Source organism: Amphiura filiformis, chromosome 5 (assembly GCF_039555335.1).
Source record: "Amphiura filiformis chromosome 5, Afil_fr2py, whole genome shotgun sequence".
Lineage (NCBI taxonomy): Eukaryota > Metazoa > Echinodermata > Ophiuroidea > Amphilepidida > Amphiuridae > Amphiura > Amphiura filiformis.
The window spans coordinates 71,355,789-71,372,489 of NC_092632.1; the positions used below are offsets into that span (position 1 = coordinate 71,355,789).

Consider the following 16,701-nt stretch of genomic DNA (forward strand, 5'->3'; position numbering starts at 1 on the left):
TCAAAATCCAACATTGAAATGATAATTAAAGGAGTATTTCGTAATCCTAGCATCCTCTATTTATGTCATTTTTCATTAGATATCCACGAAAAAACCTATTCCCAAAATTTCAGTTGATTCCGATTTTATGCGTTCATGAGTTATGCATGATTTAATATGTGTATTACACTGCTTCATAGACAATGCGTTGTAATTTTGTTCTGGTGCACCAGAACGAAATTCAAATTTCACGATATCTTTGCTAAACGAATTAATCTGCAAGAAATATTTTGTACATAAACATTATATAGCCAGAGGTTTCCAGTGATATAAAAATCTCAACTTTTTTTGAGAAAAGTGGGGGGATGAGGCTGTGGATCACGAAATGCCCTTTTAAGATAAATCACCACATTTACATTTTTAATCTGGATCTAATGTTGCATTTGATATGGGTGGCAGCCATCATTCGAACTGATGGGTACAAGTACTTTGCTACAGCCCGAAAATAAGCTGTATCAAAATTGATGGTCCTGTAATATCAATTTTCATTAATGGATGAGCCCGACACATCAAAATTTGACATCAAGATCCAAATAATTTGTAGATTATTGGTTTAACTAGACATTCTGGACAATGTTGCATTTCAAGAAGCTAGCTTTTCAATAAACATCAAAATTGATGGTAACCGATCATTTTGATACACCGCCTGTAATCCCAAAGATTCCACATCTGCCTTTCTTTTTAGGGCTCCCGGCTCTGTAGACACCAAATTGCATTCAGAGTACGAGGAATGGACTTCTAATTAATATAAAATAATTTTTTTGAAATTCGCCATATAATACAAATTTAATGGCAAATTACAAAAAAATTTTAACATTCAACAGTCCTCAAGTTAACTTTAAAAATCTAATGATGTAGCTCGGAGGAAAGCAGACCATTGTATAAAAATTTTGACTTTTTGTATTGAAGGTATGCAAGTTTCATCTTCAATACAATAAGGTCAAAATGTTCATACGATGGTCGGCTTTTCAAGCCAGCTACATACACTTTATATTTATAAAGTCTACCTAGTTTACTTCAAGAACTGTTAAATGTCAAACAATTTGCCGTAAAAATCAAAATTATTTGGTATTATCAGGACATGCCTCGTATTCATTTGCTGTGTCCAACGTGATCTCAGGTCCCACAAAAAATACTGTACAAAGGTGGGTGACCGTGCCCATAAATGATCAATAAGTTGGGGGCAAGTGGAATTGCTCTTGATATGCATTAATATACCATATTTTATTGGTGAGTACCGGTAAAGGGGAGACAAATCATTTGTAGGTATCACTACCGATCACATAAGACTGCAAGGAGTTTCACGACAGCTTTCAGGAATAATGTGCATGATAGCTTTATAATACCAAATGCAATCATCTATAATTTTATACTTTGTTTAGCTTGAAATATGCGCAATTCATAACATCGTGGACTGTATGCAATACGTCACTCGTCCTCATTTGAACAAAATTCTGACCTCCATAAGGTATCACGGGGCAATTCGCATGATACTACAATATAGCAGGTGATAGGTATGAATGGTGGAGACCTGTCCCTCTGTCATCTTAGAACTGTTCCCCAACATGACTGCCATTTCAATTATACCATTCCGGTTGGTTTATTGCATCAAGTCTATTAGAAGTTCAGTGGAAACTTGTTAACACAATTTTGTCTGAGTTCATGATTTTAGTTTGTGTAAATCAGAGTTTGTTAATGATAAACATAAATTTGTGACTTTAAGGGGGTACTACACCCCTAGCCAATTTTTTGCTTATTTTTTGCGTTGTTCTCAAAAATTATAGCGAATTGGTGACAAGACATGTATATTATAGGGCAAGGACTACAACTACTGCACTGAAAATTCAGCAACTCAAGGCAAGTAGTTATTGATTTATTGATCAAATATTGGTTTTCCTCATTTTTGACTGTAACTCCACAACTGTTGTCTGTGCTGAAATAAAATTTCCAGTGTGGCAGTTGTAGTCCTTGCCCCTGCAATATACATATCTTACCTGTCACCAATGCTCTATAATTTTTGAGAAAAATGCAAAAATAGGCACAAAATTGGGCAGGGGTGTAGTACCCCCATAAAACCCATAATATAATATCAGAACTTGATATTGATAGTTTGTGACATGTTAACAAGTTTCCACTGCATTTTGAAAATAACCAAACACCTTTTTTTATAAATCACTCCCAAGAAGTTCACAAGTACAACCAAATGTTTTTTATTCGACACACAACCGCATGTCTTTTATTCAGATTCTAGTATAGATCTCCCCTATCTACACCACCCCTATGTTCATTTACTTGTCCTCCTCGGGTTTGTTGAAGACATACGTTAAGCAGCATTTGCCACAGTATTGTCTATCAAAGTGGGATGCCATGAAGACGCCAGCACCACATTCTTCACTAGGACACTCACGACGCAGCCGGGTGATCTTGCCATTTTCGTCAACCTTGGAAGATAACAAAATAAAAGATACAAAATGATTAGTAAAATGTTTGCCTTAAAATTTTCTTATTTTGTCTGTGGAAAATCAGAAGACATCTTACACTTCCCACCATGCATTTCTTCCCTGTACTGATATGCTATTCAGTGTAACATGGGTCTGGATGAGCTCTGCTAATTGAGATATTTTGTGTCACTCAGTCTCGACCCATGTTGCACTGAATAGCAAACCAGTACAGGGAAATGCATTGGAAAAGTGTAAGATACCTTGTCTGGTGCAAAATGGATTAAGTTTAAAGGAGTTGGTACTATTTTTTTCGTGTTTTTTTTTTACCTCTGCAGTCAACTTATGTGAAGAGTTGAGTTCAATTGCTCTGACAGTGGTTTGGATATTATATTAGCAACAAAAATCCAGTAAATTTGTCATACTGAACAGGAAGTTCTGAAAGCAGGGCTCCTTGTTCTTAGGTACAAGCAAAATAAGTGGAGAGCAGGAACTGAATGTTCATACACTTCAAAGATTTCTGAAACCTCTCTGTTGCTCAGCCATGGTAACGCGATTGAATAATCACAAAACATCATTTGGTGTCCTAAGTTGGTCATCATTGCAACAGTTGTCCAAGTTATTGGGAAACAATGCATTAACCTAAATACATTTGACCAAATTGGTACCCACCTTGTAAAATTTGAGAACAGCGAGCTTGACCTTCTTCTTCTTATGCTTGTTCTTCTTTGGTGTGGTGTAACTCTTCTTCTTGCGCTTCTTGGCTCCACCTCGAAGCCTCAGCACCAGATGGAGCGTGGACTCCTTCTGGATGTTGTAGTCGGACAAGGTGCGGCCATCTTCTAGCTGCTTGCCGGCAAAGATCAACCTCTGCTGGTCTGGGGGGATGCCTGATGAAATAGGATATTTAAAAATGTATTGATTGATCAAACTAATCATCAGGTACATAACAATACCACAATAAATAAGATGGTAACATTGGAAGATTGTACACCTGTAAAAGAAACATTTTTTATACAGAGCCAATTCAAGATCAGTAGGCCTGATAATGAGTCATGGATATGATGTGATACTGTAGCCATCTAAAACAATAAGTCAATTGAACAGAAAATTATAATTTAGTCCAACTATTTTATTCCAGTTTTATGTAAGAATTCTGGTATTACTTTGGAAGTGCAACTTGTGTGCAATGTTAATTAATTACTACATGTAACTTGTATTAGCTGCCATCAGCCTGCCCTTTTTTTAGTTTTGGCCTTGGTACCCCAGATCAATTTCACTTGGCATTTTTCATCATTGGTTGGCCTTAGTGCCCATCCTTGTTTTTGCCTAGTGGCCTGACCATACTTGGTAATATGTGGATAAAACACCTTATAATCATTTTTCTCTTCATAAGGAGTCCTAAGATTTGCCATTTTTGAAACCGAATAGAGCCTTAGCTAAAATTCAAAATAATCAATTAAGCATCACAAGATTAATTACATTAGTCTCGTCTGTCACCTCATTTTGCCCTTTATCAATATTAAATATAATGTTGCGCATATTGTACTCACCTTCTTTGTCTTGAATTTTGGCTTTAACATTTTCGATTGTGTCACTGGGTTCCACCTGGAAATATAATGGGACAATATTAAAATTCCAAATGTCTATCACCCCTCATTTCACATCAATTTCTTGTAGTCTCAAAATATGTCATTGGTCAAAATATTACCCAATGCTTTTAATTTTTAAATGATTCCAAAGTCGTTTAGGTGGACCACCACGACATTGAAATGATTGATGAATTCACTTAGCTATTTTGTTATGTATGGTTTAACATCAGTGTCATGATCAATCCAATTGATCACTAGATCTTAATTTTTAATTATCAAGCTCCGTTTGTTGCGTGGTCTTTCAGCGTCCAGCATGTCTAAGCTTACGCGAGTCTAACAAGCTGCTTATAAATATATGACTGCTCTCTCTAAACCCGAATCAAAGAATGCTTCTTTTTCTTTCCCTCAAAACAATTTATATTTATTCCAGTTGCGTCTCGCTTGTTAGACTCGCGTAAGCTTAGACACGCTGAAAGACCACGCAACTAATGGCGCGATTAAAAACGCTAGACAAGCGGAGCTTGATAATTAAAAATTAAGATCTATAGATTTGCATGAACTCAAGTTCTATGGGAAGATGATTTTTTTTAAAAAAAAGGTTTAATTTAGAGAGGATCAAAATTTTCATGCCAGGGGTCGAAATAAAAAAATAAAACTTTCATGCACAACTCTGATTTTTCCCTAAAAATTGGCTGATTTTCACAAAATTTTACATGCACAGGCAAAATTCTCACTGCACAGAGTCAAACATGGCTCGAAAAAGTGGGGAATTTGGGAAGCTCATTCCCAGGAAATGATGGTGTTCAGAGGGAAATTCTGGTATTTGGAGGGAAATTGTGATATAAAAACATGCTATAAATTGTGGGAAATTTAGCTTGCTTCCCGGATAATTAACATTTTTTCAAGCCCTGGAGTCAAAGTTACATGCATCTGTGCATGTATGCATGTGGTATTTCGAACACGGTTTCATGCATTATAAGTGTTTGTGAACGGTCCTTTAGAGGTCGGGGGGAAAACTTGGTTTACAATGCTTTATTTTTTTAAAGTGTTCCCTAACTGGATCCCATATCATGATATTTCCTGCGGCTGCACCAGGCCCAGTTGTGCAGTTTTTTTCAAGCAAGACCTGGCTGAGCTTGTTCAATAAAATATAAAAAGCCCCACCTCCTTTTTTCACAAACCCGGACAAGAAACAAGTTTTGATTTTTACTTGGCCGGCCCCCCCAAAAATGGTTCAATCATCAATGAACGGCCAAACTTTTTGACAAATTAACCCGACAAAAATAAGCCTTTAGGCTTTAGTTTACTTGTAAAACCAGGGTCAGAAATTTGCAACCAAGTAAGTGCAAGAAGGCTTTGGATTCTCCCACTATTTTTCCAAGAATCCATGGTCATGGATTCTCGCATCTCGCCAAATGTATGACTTTACAGCAGGCCTCGAAATAAGCCAGAATTTCTCAGGGCTATTTGGGCCCTCGATCATAAATGTTTGAGGGCCATCACAAACTTTTGTGGGCCCAAATTTGGGCCATTGGTTTTAACATATGAACCCCACAAAAAAGTGAGAAAAATTGTAAATTTTTTGCGGGCCATATGGGCCCACTGGATGTATCTTTTGCGGGCCCTCACTAATTTTCGGGGGCCAAGCCCAAGGGCCCTTGTGCCCTCCTTATTTCGAGCCCTGCTTTACAGTCATGATAATGATCAATTGAATTATTGAAATATTTACGAGAATCCATTTAGAAATAGATTCTTGCAATTTTGTTGACGAGAATTTGGCACTTTACGAGAATGGATTCTCGGCATTTTTTTTAATTAGTCAGCTGCATGCATGACAACGCTGCATGTTTAGATAGCCACACCAGGCGTTTTCGTGCAGGATAAGCATTCTGAACATGCTGAAGGTTCTGACCAAATTTCTGACCCTGAAAATGAAAAAACCCTTCAGTCTTTTTGAAAAATTAAAAGTGTGCTTTAATGCCGAAGAAGTTGAGGCACATACTTTCTATTGGTTTACTTTATTTTATCATGTAACACTTATTTAACAACTACATGTAATGCCTCATGACATGACACTGGCACACTGATATTCATGAATTACACAGACTGCCAATGCTGCGGAATTCAGCAGGCATACGTACCTCAAGGGTGATGGTTTTACCCGTCAAAGTTTTGACGAAGATCTGCATCTTGGCGACCTTGTTTCCCCCTAAAAGAAAGACAAATACACGGTTAACACAAAGAAATATTTTTAAATGGTAATGATTACGACAATATTGTAAAAAAGACAAAAACAGCGCGACCACGTTTCTTACTTCGTACGAAGTCGACGGCACCGATTGCAAAAAGACCGATTTGGTGGATCGTGTTTCTAGAGTTCCCCAATTGATTCTCAAAAGTTAAATAATTTTGAATCAAAACACATTTTGAACCATTTTCAAAACAAGAAACTGTCTTTTTATACATATAGACTGGCTCTAACATAATTTTAGTTAGAAAATGATAATCTTCAAGCATTTAATTACACTTTGAATTACTATAACTTTTTCTTTAAAATAAAACCGTAAATGGGGCGAGACACTGGGCGAGATCGTGATAGCTGCTGCAAAACCACGGAAAAAGCTGCTGCATGCGAATTTTTAGTACTCCAGCTAAAACATTGAAAATGGCTGCGGCTCGGAAGACTGTTTCGCGATTGGAAAATGACATTGAAAAGTTTCGTTTTGAATGCAACTGGGAAAAGGTGTTAGAGCTGGTTAAAGGCATCAAGACAAAGACACCCGCTTTAGGTAATAATAATTTGATCTTGTCTCCTATCATTCTATTTTAGAAACTTAAATATGAAAATGAGAAAAGTGCAAAATTCGGAAGACATACACTGCTTACTACGCCCAATATTTTCTTTGTAATTTTTCAGGAATAAATAACCATGTTACAGTGTCTTTTGTCACGATTAGGTGACACCAATTTGTGCTTAAGAGTTTGCAGTTCTGCGAAGCTGCCGTCCATTTTTTGTAGTCTATGTAGATCAGCATTGTTGTAACGCTTGTCTTCATTTCGACATTTGAATAGGGAGCTGTCATTTTCTTCTGAAGGGGGGAGCGTCATGAATTTACTGGGGTTTATAGAATTTTGAGACCAAAAATAGGGGGTTATAATTTGTTAATACAATTATTACGGGCTGGAATGAGACTGGAACCAGCTTCCACAAACCATCGTTGACAAAAAAGGGCGATCTTTTCTTTTAGACCACCCGAGTTATATAAGGTTAAAACTATGAATTTGTCAAATTAAACTTTTGCATCAAGGTTATACATGTTTTTAGCTATAAAAACATACCTTTTATTTCGACGAACAAGCTTTATTTTGTTCCAAAATCCATGTTTTTATCGCAATTTTTGACGTAAAAGAGCTGAATTCAAAACCGGTGATGCAAACTCCAAAACTATCGCGTAGCACGAGCGCTTGATACGCTAGTTTTGACGGTGATTTACGCTCGCGTATCAAGCATTTCCAAGCGCGTTTGACAGTATTTTACTGCATGACGCAATTTTGCATTTATTCAAGATGGCGAATTTCTCGAAAAACACGATGTATTTTTCTTTTAAAAATCCCTCATTTCACAAATTCTTTGGCATTTTCCACTCATCTGATCTTCTTTTTATGTGACGGAAGTGATGCTGATTTTATGAAGGTATGTTTTTTGCATTATTTTTGAGACAAAAACTCCCCAGCAGAATAGTCGTTTTCAGTACTTTTCACTTGTTTTCAAAAAGTTGTTTTAACCTTGTTTTTTACCCCATAATTTCCCTCATTTATCGAAGCCCTGCCCTCCTTCCAATACATTAAACCTTGACTTCAAACTGTTTGGCAACTCTTTAACCTTGATGCAAAAGTAAACCTTGATGCAAAAGTATTAATTTAGTCCCTATATAGCCAGGGTGGTCTAAAGGAAAAGATCGCCCATAAAAGAAACCAAAGCATTCAAGAGTCTGACTAAGAGAGAAGTTTTAACTTTTACCAAAGCTCAGCTCAAAACAACTAAGCATCTGACGTCCTGCGCACATTACCCTTCTCGCCTGGTTTCGTAGGAAGCATTGAGAAGTATATTACCAGAACCAGGGCTGGTCACTCAACACATTTTTACATAATCGACTTCTTGCACTTACGAACAAAATTTTAACATGCTCCACACACTTTCTTCAATCTTACTCTGGTGCCGGCAATGAATAATTTGTCTTGAGTCTGTGTCTACAGGCGGTAGGGAGGGACATAAAATTTTTCGATCCAAGATAGGGGGTTTGTAAAAAAACTTAGCCCACAACAGGGGGGGTCATAAAAAAATTGACTCTGGTCACACTGCACTCACCAAACAAATTGACCCCCCTTCTGAAGAAAATGACATCCCCTTGTGTGTGTGGCAACTCATTGTTTTTACTTTCCTATTGTCTGATAAACAAAGAGGTAGACAAAAGACCTGTCAAAACGGTTCCGGTTATCCAAACACTCAAGTATCAGAAGCAGGATCAGAAGGATGGTCCACATCCACAATAGGGTGATCAGTGATCGATTTTCGTATATTTTTTTGTGTAGCAAAGAATGCTACTCACTTTCAGATTTGAGTAGCAATTCCAAAATTGTGAGTAGCATTTTGCAACATGCTAATCCTGAATGTTCCATTTTCAGTTCAAGTCAGTGGCCAGTGATCGAATTTCGTATATTTTTATGTGTAGCAAAAAAATGCTACTCACTTTCAGATTTGAGTAGCAATTACAAAATTGTGAGTAGCATTTTGCTACGCTAATCCAGGTAAATCGAACACTGAGGGTGATTCACGGAGCATGAACATGTTGAATAGGAGATTTATTTATTTATTTGCGCTTTCATTATACAGGGTAGCCCCTTCAGTGACAAAGCACTGCTATTCTAGGGGACCCTGTTACAGAGAATAACTTACAATGTACGAATATAAACAAAAGTATATTAAGAATGGAATAACATTTACAGTACATAATGAAATTGGTTAAAATATACAATTACATAATAATAATATGATTACATAATCAGTGTCCGAATTAAGAAAATAAAAGGGGTTGTCCCACAGACAACCAGGTTATAATTTCTGGTTGTCCACCAAAGATTTTGGTTGTCCGTTACAGTCCGTAAGCTGCCACAATCTGAAACAACTACATGTGACCAATAAAGTGGAGTGAGTGTAGTCAATTTATGAACAATTACTCTCAAATAATAAACAATTAATCAGTTGTGTCAGGTTTGAGCAAACTAACATGCTGAAAAAGTTACTTTTGGCTGTAGATCTTTGGTTGTCCGCCAGATAACTAGAGCATTATTTTCGGTTGTCCGGTGCATGTTTCGGTTGTCCCGGGCGAACGGACAACCAAAATTTCGAACACTGTACATGTATAATGATCAATCACCCTGAATATAGTTTTTAAATTGACCAATAGACATTGAATCAAAGTTTGAACGAGTATCAATGTCAATTGAGTTATTCCAAAGATTAGCTGCTCTGACATGAAAAGTTCTTAAACCAGAGTTGCTCTTGTAATGAGGAACAAGAAGTGAATTAGAAGAATTTCCTCTTGTACTATAGCTATGAATAGAATGGGTAAAGCTGAAACTAGAACAAAGATAATCAGGAGCTTTCCCAGTAAGGCACTTGAATAACATAACAAGAATATGATTGTTCCAGCTTTGCTCTAATTTGAGCCACTTTAGGTCATTCATCAATGTATCAATAGGAGTTCAAATGTCAGCGGAAAGGATGATTCTTGCAAGATTGTTCATAAGAACTTGCAACCTACTAGAAAGTGTTAGAGAGCAATTAGACCAAACATGGCCATTAAAAAGCTGTGAAGTGTTTCCACATGTGTCTTGTCCAGTTTGCTATTCAAGATTTCGAATTGAAACAGTTAATCAGGCCCAGAACATGATCATGTCAGTAGTATGAAAATTATGTTCTGGGACTGATTATTTGGACTGGTCTTCCTTTCACTAGTTGTCACTGGATATCGTTTGAAGTCAAATGATATACCATCTTAAAGTTTATGATGTTTATTTTTTAAACACAAAATAAAACAAAATTGACCGGGGGAGGAATTTACGGCTCATTCGCCGTGAACGGTCACATATGTCGACATCAAAAACCGGTGCCGACGCCGGCCCTAATTGTAGGGAGCAATTTTCAGCTTCATATCTTTTTTCTACAGTAAATATATTGTCCCAAAACGCAACTAATGCAATGATACAACTCCCAAGAGCAAAAAGGGTGGGTCTGGGACTCGGGTCAAATTTCGACTTAAGTCATATCTCAAAAACTGCTTGGAGTTGAGCATTAGTTGTTTCCATGTGTTCATTATGTGATTTATGTCCATAGAGTTATGTTAGAAATGATTTTCAGCAAAATCTGAGGGGGTGACTGACCAGCCCAGATTTTCAGCAAATTTGTCGATTTGGCATCATGGACTGACCCAGCTTGCTGTTCATCATTGTCATGTCGTATCATGTTATTGCTGTGCATGGAGAGAAAATTATTGTTGAACTAAGATGATCTTTGTAAAAATCCTTTTGCAGACAGAAAATGTGACATTGTTGACCCTACTTTTTTACTTTTCATTTGTGGAACAGAGACATTGGGACACTTAGCGCTAGGTGAGGCAGAACTTGAATTACATCTACTACAGTACCCACCCACACATCAGAATATAGAGCTTGCCAGGAAAGAACTAAGTAATGCTAAACACCACCTACAACAAGCTGCTAAAACTAGTAACAAAGTAAGTGTTGCACTATGGACCACAATGGCCTCATCTCAATGGCATAGTTCAATAACCTCAATCAAACAATCATAGTACAAAATATGACCTTTAGTTGCAGAGTTTTTGTACCCAAATTTTTAAAAAGGTCATTCAATGAATGTACAAATGTATTGGTGTTGAAGAACTGTGCCCTGATAGATGAGCGTGTTGTGGATCTTATTGTTGTTATGACTTCCAAGAGGTTAATATTAACACATAGTGGATGAAAGAGGGTTTCTTATCAGGAGTAGATCTGAATTTGAAAAATTGTCCAATTACCAAGGGTTTGAGAGTCTAAAATTGACAGAAATTGAAGGGCGAAGGCTGATTTGGTATGGTGTAGAGTTGCAAGTCCACTACGGCCTTGATTTCCCCCGTTTATTTTACCTTGTGGAGAATAATTTTCTATTTTCATTGTTATTTATTACTGAGCTGGAAAAACCTTACAAATGCACCAGTTTGTGCATTTTCACAGTCTGTTACATGTACCTATAATATGTATACAGAACAGTTAACAAAATGTCTAATTTTGATGATGTTTTCAAAAAACACATATTTGAACAGTTTTGTAGTTGTTGTGTCCCCTGCAAAATGTGGACATACATGTACATATCAAAACGATACACTTGTCAGCTGTCTCTTTTTAACAGCTATACCAGATTCATCTCAAGTGGAGGTCACTTCAAATCATCCCAAGTCACATGGTTTAGGAATTACAGAGAACATGAATTCCTTAACCATGTGACTTGGGGATAATTTGAAGTGATCCCCACTTGAGATGAATCTGGTATTTATTCCCAGCTATTATATGAAATGAGACATGCAACAGTCGACAAGTGCATCGTTTTGATATGGATGTACACAAATGATAATGTCATTAAACTTAATGATTTGTCGCACAGTACGTATTGCAAAATAGGTAATGTAACAGTAAAGATGCGCATGGTTTTACTGCTTATTACCTTGAATTCACTGCATGTTTCGACTGTTCAGTGCCAGAAGTGGGTAGCTGCCATGTGTAGATGAGTACAATATACTCTGTGTAAATTGTCAAATGTTCACAGGGCAGCTATTGTACTTACCCACTTCTGGCGCTGAGCAATCAACATATATATGCGCCATTCTTTGGAACAGTATAATACGCTCACATGTAATTGCAGCACAATCAGAATGCTCGCTCTGCACATGCAGAGACATATTTTGACATTATTACCAATCTTGAGGTGATAAGCAGTATAATAGTCAAAAAATGGAGTGAAACACTGCAGTTTTATGTAGGATTGTATGTCAAAGGACTGGCTGTATTTTTAAAATCAAGGATATGTTAAACAAAAAGGAGAGTTTGGTATGCTCAATGTGAATTTGGTACATTCTTGTATCACATGCACATAAAAACACCCCAATTATTGTCAGTCTTCATTGCTCAAGTGCTAAAGTACATTTCTAGTAGAAACATGCACATATATGTGTGCTGTGGCCTATCTGTGCACAGTTGTACTGCATCACGCAATCAGAAAATCTTGCCCGATAAACTGTTCAGTATTACAAATGCATTTGGTATCATCTTCATATTATGATAATACTTTGTATTGTATCCATGTTTTTGCTCTCATTATAAGGATATCGCACAATAGTTTTTCCTACATGTACCTTCCTTTTGGTGTTGGAGACTAATCATGTTGTCACTTTGTTTTCACATCATTGGTAGTAGACACTAATACTTCTTTCATTATTCCTTCCATGCACCCCATTTTATTATTTGGGACACACCACACCCCTGTTTCTACGTTATTTATAATTTTGTGTCGCAATTTGTGTGACTTTTTATTTGAACCGTAAAGCCTTCGGCCACCGAAGCGCTGACCCTAGCCTTTGTCCTTACCACCCACCCTAACGTCTCTTCCTATGCCCAGCATGCAGTGAAAACCGAAGCCCAGTTTTTGTTGGCCAAGTTATATTACGCTACTGGAGATTACGATGACGCACTCAAGTTCTTGGAGAAGGCCCACCCGGAGGAGATCAGCGTTCAAGAAACGTCACCGGCGAGACTGAAAATGCTGGCAGAGTCTTACGCCATTAAAGGTTAGTTAATCTTTGCAGTGGTGCAATTTTGTTGTAGCTTTGGAGAATCAATTTTGATTCTTGTAACATAGATTTTGCGAGAATCAATTGATTCTTATCTAATTACCCACATGTTGTGTAATTTAAAAAAATGCAAGAATCAATTTTGATTCTCACAAACAAATTTTAGGAGAATCATTGGGCTTTTCCATTTGAAAACCATACAACCCCTATGGAAGACAGGACCTTAATTAATCTCCCATAGATTTCAGATGGAAGTACATGTACCCAGTCAGGTAACACCATTTGATAATCTACACCCCCTGTGTGGAAGATTACATGTCAGCTCATGTCTTTCAGGGGTGTATAGATTTCAACTGGAATAGCCCATTGCAAGAATTGATTCTCGCCAAAATTGCAACCCTGCTTTAACCCTAACCCCCTAAGGGCTTTTCGGTGACGGGAAGGGAAAGAAGGAAAGAATGAAGAGAGAAAAGAAGGAAAGAAGTTGTTTGCTCTGGGTGGGATTCGAACCCGAGACCCCTCGCATGCCAAGCACTTTCGATCGGCGACACTTTGCCCGCGGGTCTTGGGCTTCGCTGGCCAGCTGAAACCGTGCCTATATATCACTTGGGGCGATTGCGTCATCACACCACGTGGGATGCATGCACGAACAGCGCATATATCAAGTAGTATTTTGTAGTATTCAGATAGACGTCGATACAGTGAAATATTTGGAGGGCTACAAGTCCTGTGTAAATTTAGTGCAATACATTTTCTGCATCAGAAATGCTACCAGAACATCTCGGGACCCTTTTATAATGTATGTGAATTCATCTCTAATAAACGCCCCTTACGAAAAAATTAGGTAATCCAGGTAAAAAATAAGCGCCCACCCAGGTGTGTCTATTCTTCCAGAAAATTGAAATTATTCCCTCACCCTACCGCGCTGTGTTACACCCGTCCCCAGATTCTTCCCCAACTGAAAACCCAAAAAATGGACCAAAAAAGGGGGGGGCACTCCCATATATTGACATACGTCATGTGCCCATGAAAAGACCCCGTTATTTTTGGCAAATCCTACACCCAATGACCCTGTTTTTTCAGTAGCCTACACTGAAAGGCCCACATTTTGAGCAAAATAAATGAGTTTTGTCTATGTTGTACTGTAAAATTGGGTAAAAAGCTATTTTTGATTGTCAATGATGTGAAATTTTAGGTGCTCCCATACAAAATCACTCCATTTTTGACATTGCCAACACCGAATGACCCCCTTTTTTCTGAAAATTTCCACACTGATAGACCCCTAGTTTCATACGCTGGTGGGCACAGGTTTGTCACTTTCATATTCGAGTGCCTCCCCCAGGTGCTATCTACATGTACTTTTCCTTATTTTCTTGTTCCCTCCCTTCCCTGACTGAACATAGGTGTGTTGCAAGTAATGTTCTATTGTCTTCCCTAAAAACATCAAATTCTTTCCTACAATGTAGATGGTACAGTCTGGACACTGAACCATTGCATCTAAGGACTAATGGTTCAAAGGGAAGACAGGCTGGTAAACACGTCAAGGCTCTTTAGCTGTGATTTATTATTTGCAGGGGTGTGAGAGTTCAGCTTTTTTGTTTTGATTTTCAGCTTTTTTTGTACCAGTACACTTGCTCTGTATAAAAGTATAGGATCTTCCCAAATTGCAGCTTTTTGCTAGGTGTTTTGAGCTTTTTGCCATCCGGTTTTTGCGTTTTCAGCTCTTTTATATCTGTGGTGACTCGCATGCCCCTGATTTATAAAGCCTTAGAATTAAAATTCTTCTGTTGCAGAGTTCAGAGATTGCCACTGAACTATTGCATCTAGGGAAGAATAATCAAGGAATTGGATCTGAAGCTGAGGTTTAAAAGGGAAGATAAACTTGGACAATAGAGCTGTTAACTAATTGATGGTTCTTCCCTTAGAATCCCAAATGCTTCCCTAGATAGGCAGATGTCAAAACTAAATAGAAAATGGATTTTGTATGAAATATGCAAAGCAGAGCTCCCTTAATCTTAGTGTACAAACTGTGCATTATTACCTAGATAGTATGATCACTAGTCACTATTGCCCAGGCAGGGAAGAATTACTGACCCAACTTTTCCCTGTTTTATGTAAAAGTCCATGGTTTCCCTCAAATAATTATTTTTGGGATGGGAATGGGTAAAAGCCAAGGGACCACTACATGTATGCTAATGTTATGTACCGTACCGTACCCATTATAATTCTTCCCTAAATGACACTTGATGAATTCACCCACCCTGTAGAGCAGTCACTGCCAGCCAGTGACCATCTATTTCATTCCAAAAATAACATAAAACATAATAATACATGTTCTTTATACATTTTCCCCCAAATTTGTTAATTTTATTTTTACTCTTCCTTGAATCCTGTTGACTTTCTTATGTTTTCCCCTCTCTTTTTTTTCTTTTTCAAAATGCAAAATTCTTCCCCAAAGGGGTAAAATTATTCCCTCCCCTTTGGGGGCGATTAACGGAAGAATAAACGCCCCTGCTGACCCAAAATGACTTTGTTAAGCGCCCTGGGCGCTTATTGGAATGAATACGGTAATTCAAATCACTTGCCATAACAATGTAATAATTTATGAGTAATGAAATCTGAAAAAGGTAGGGACGTAGGGTATGAACTTATGATAGTGATATTTCTCTATTTTATTGCTAACAAAATGTCTGTTTGAGACATTGTGCTTTGATGTCACACAAAAATCAAATACAGCAACTTGTATAAAATGGGAGATTACAATAATTATCTGAAGTAGATACTTCATATGCAAATCACTGTTTAAAATGTAATAAATAATATCATAACTTCATTATGAAACACAAATCAACTCATTTGAATTACATGTAGGCCTATAGCATTATTTTTCAAACAACATATTCATCATGTTATCCACAAAACCTACCCATGATGTATTGTACAGAATTTTAAATGAAGTTCACATGCTATACACAGTACATTGTATTTGTATTACTACAAGTACTGAAGTTTATAAGCCGTATATTCCTTCCAGATGAAGGTGGAATGTGATCATACATAACTTTTTTACAATCAATCATACAAGTTTGTTCCAGCACTTGTTTCATGCTGAAATTGGGGATACACACAAGGATTCGTACCAATCAATTGGGGACATACGGTGAAATGGGGATATCCCCAATTCTCTAATGGTCATAATATGTTAAAATTTGATGTAAAAATGCATTTTTGAAAATCTGGGGTGATTTGAGGTACATACCCAGTTTGCATGGTTTTATCCCAATCTGCCACACACATGTGTGTAAGATGCTTTAACAATGCAGTTTACACACAGTTTAGGTGACATCCCCATATCAACAGACAAAAACCACACTGTTGTGGCGTCCCCATTTGCACAGTCAAAAATCAAGCTGAGTGTGTCCCCATTTCCACAGAAAAAAAATAACTGATGTGATCTCCCCATTTCCACTGACAAAATATAATAAGACAACCCAATTTGATGTCCCCGTTTCCATGGACAAAAGTGAACCTAATGTGGCCAGCAGCTCATTTGACTTGTGCATATTTTTCAACTTCAACGTAAGTAACTTCCCAGCAAACACAAAACGTTTTCGACATCATTCGCAAAAGGATATAAAAGGTTGTCAGAAAACGATTAAATGTCGGGTTATATTAAAGGGTATATTAAGAGTATAAAACGTTTTCATAACCTTAAAAAACATTTTTGAT

General features: G+C 37.4%; 2 protein-coding genes across 7 annotated transcripts in view; one reads left to right on the top strand and one right to left on the bottom strand.

The window, feature by feature from the left end:
• Positions 1-2,243: 2,243 nt before the first annotated feature.
• LOC140153658 (ubiquitin-ribosomal protein eS31 fusion protein) lies at positions 2,244-6,450 on the bottom strand. The gene is made up of 5 exons (XM_072176458.1): positions 6,385-6,450; positions 6,211-6,278; positions 4,031-4,085; positions 3,150-3,367; positions 2,244-2,480 (listed from the first exon to the last, which is right to left on the bottom strand). The coding sequence occupies exons 2-5, from the start codon at positions 6,256-6,258 to the stop codon at positions 2,328-2,330; spliced, it is 474 nt and encodes a 157-aa protein (XP_072032559.1). The 5' UTR covers positions 6,259-6,278; positions 6,385-6,450; the 3' UTR covers positions 2,244-2,327.
• A 243-nt stretch (positions 6,451-6,693) lies between these two features.
• The window catches only part of LOC140153659 (tetratricopeptide repeat protein 7B-like), a 76,796-nt gene continuing 66,788 nt past the window's right edge, over positions 6,694-16,701 (top strand). For 3 of the 6 annotated variants that reach the window (XM_072176463.1, XM_072176464.1, XM_072176465.1), the window contains exons 1-3: positions 6,695-6,858; positions 10,718-10,866; positions 12,801-12,969. In XM_072176463.1, coding sequence (XP_072032564.1) covers positions 6,699-6,858; positions 10,718-10,866; positions 12,801-12,969 — 478 coding nt within the window. In that variant the 5' untranslated portion in view covers positions 6,695-6,698. Of the gene's footprint in view, positions 6,859-10,717; positions 10,867-12,728; positions 12,970-16,701 lie in introns of all 6 variants that reach the window. The other 3 variants (XM_072176461.1, XM_072176462.1, XM_072176460.1) reach the window with 2 other exon arrangements.

Coding starts and splice junctions, on each gene's coding strand:
- LOC140153658 (XM_072176458.1), bottom strand. CDS start 6,258: ATGCAGATCTTCGTCAAAACTTTGACGGGTAAAACCATCACCCTTGAG. Junction 3,368..4,030: donor CAAAATTCAAGACAAAGAAG/GTGAGTACAATA, acceptor CTATTTCATCAG/GCATCCCCCCAGACCAGCAG. Junction 2,481..3,149: donor CTGTTCTCAAATTTTACAAG/GTGGGTACCAAT, acceptor TTATCTTCCAAG/GTTGACGAAAATGGCAAGAT.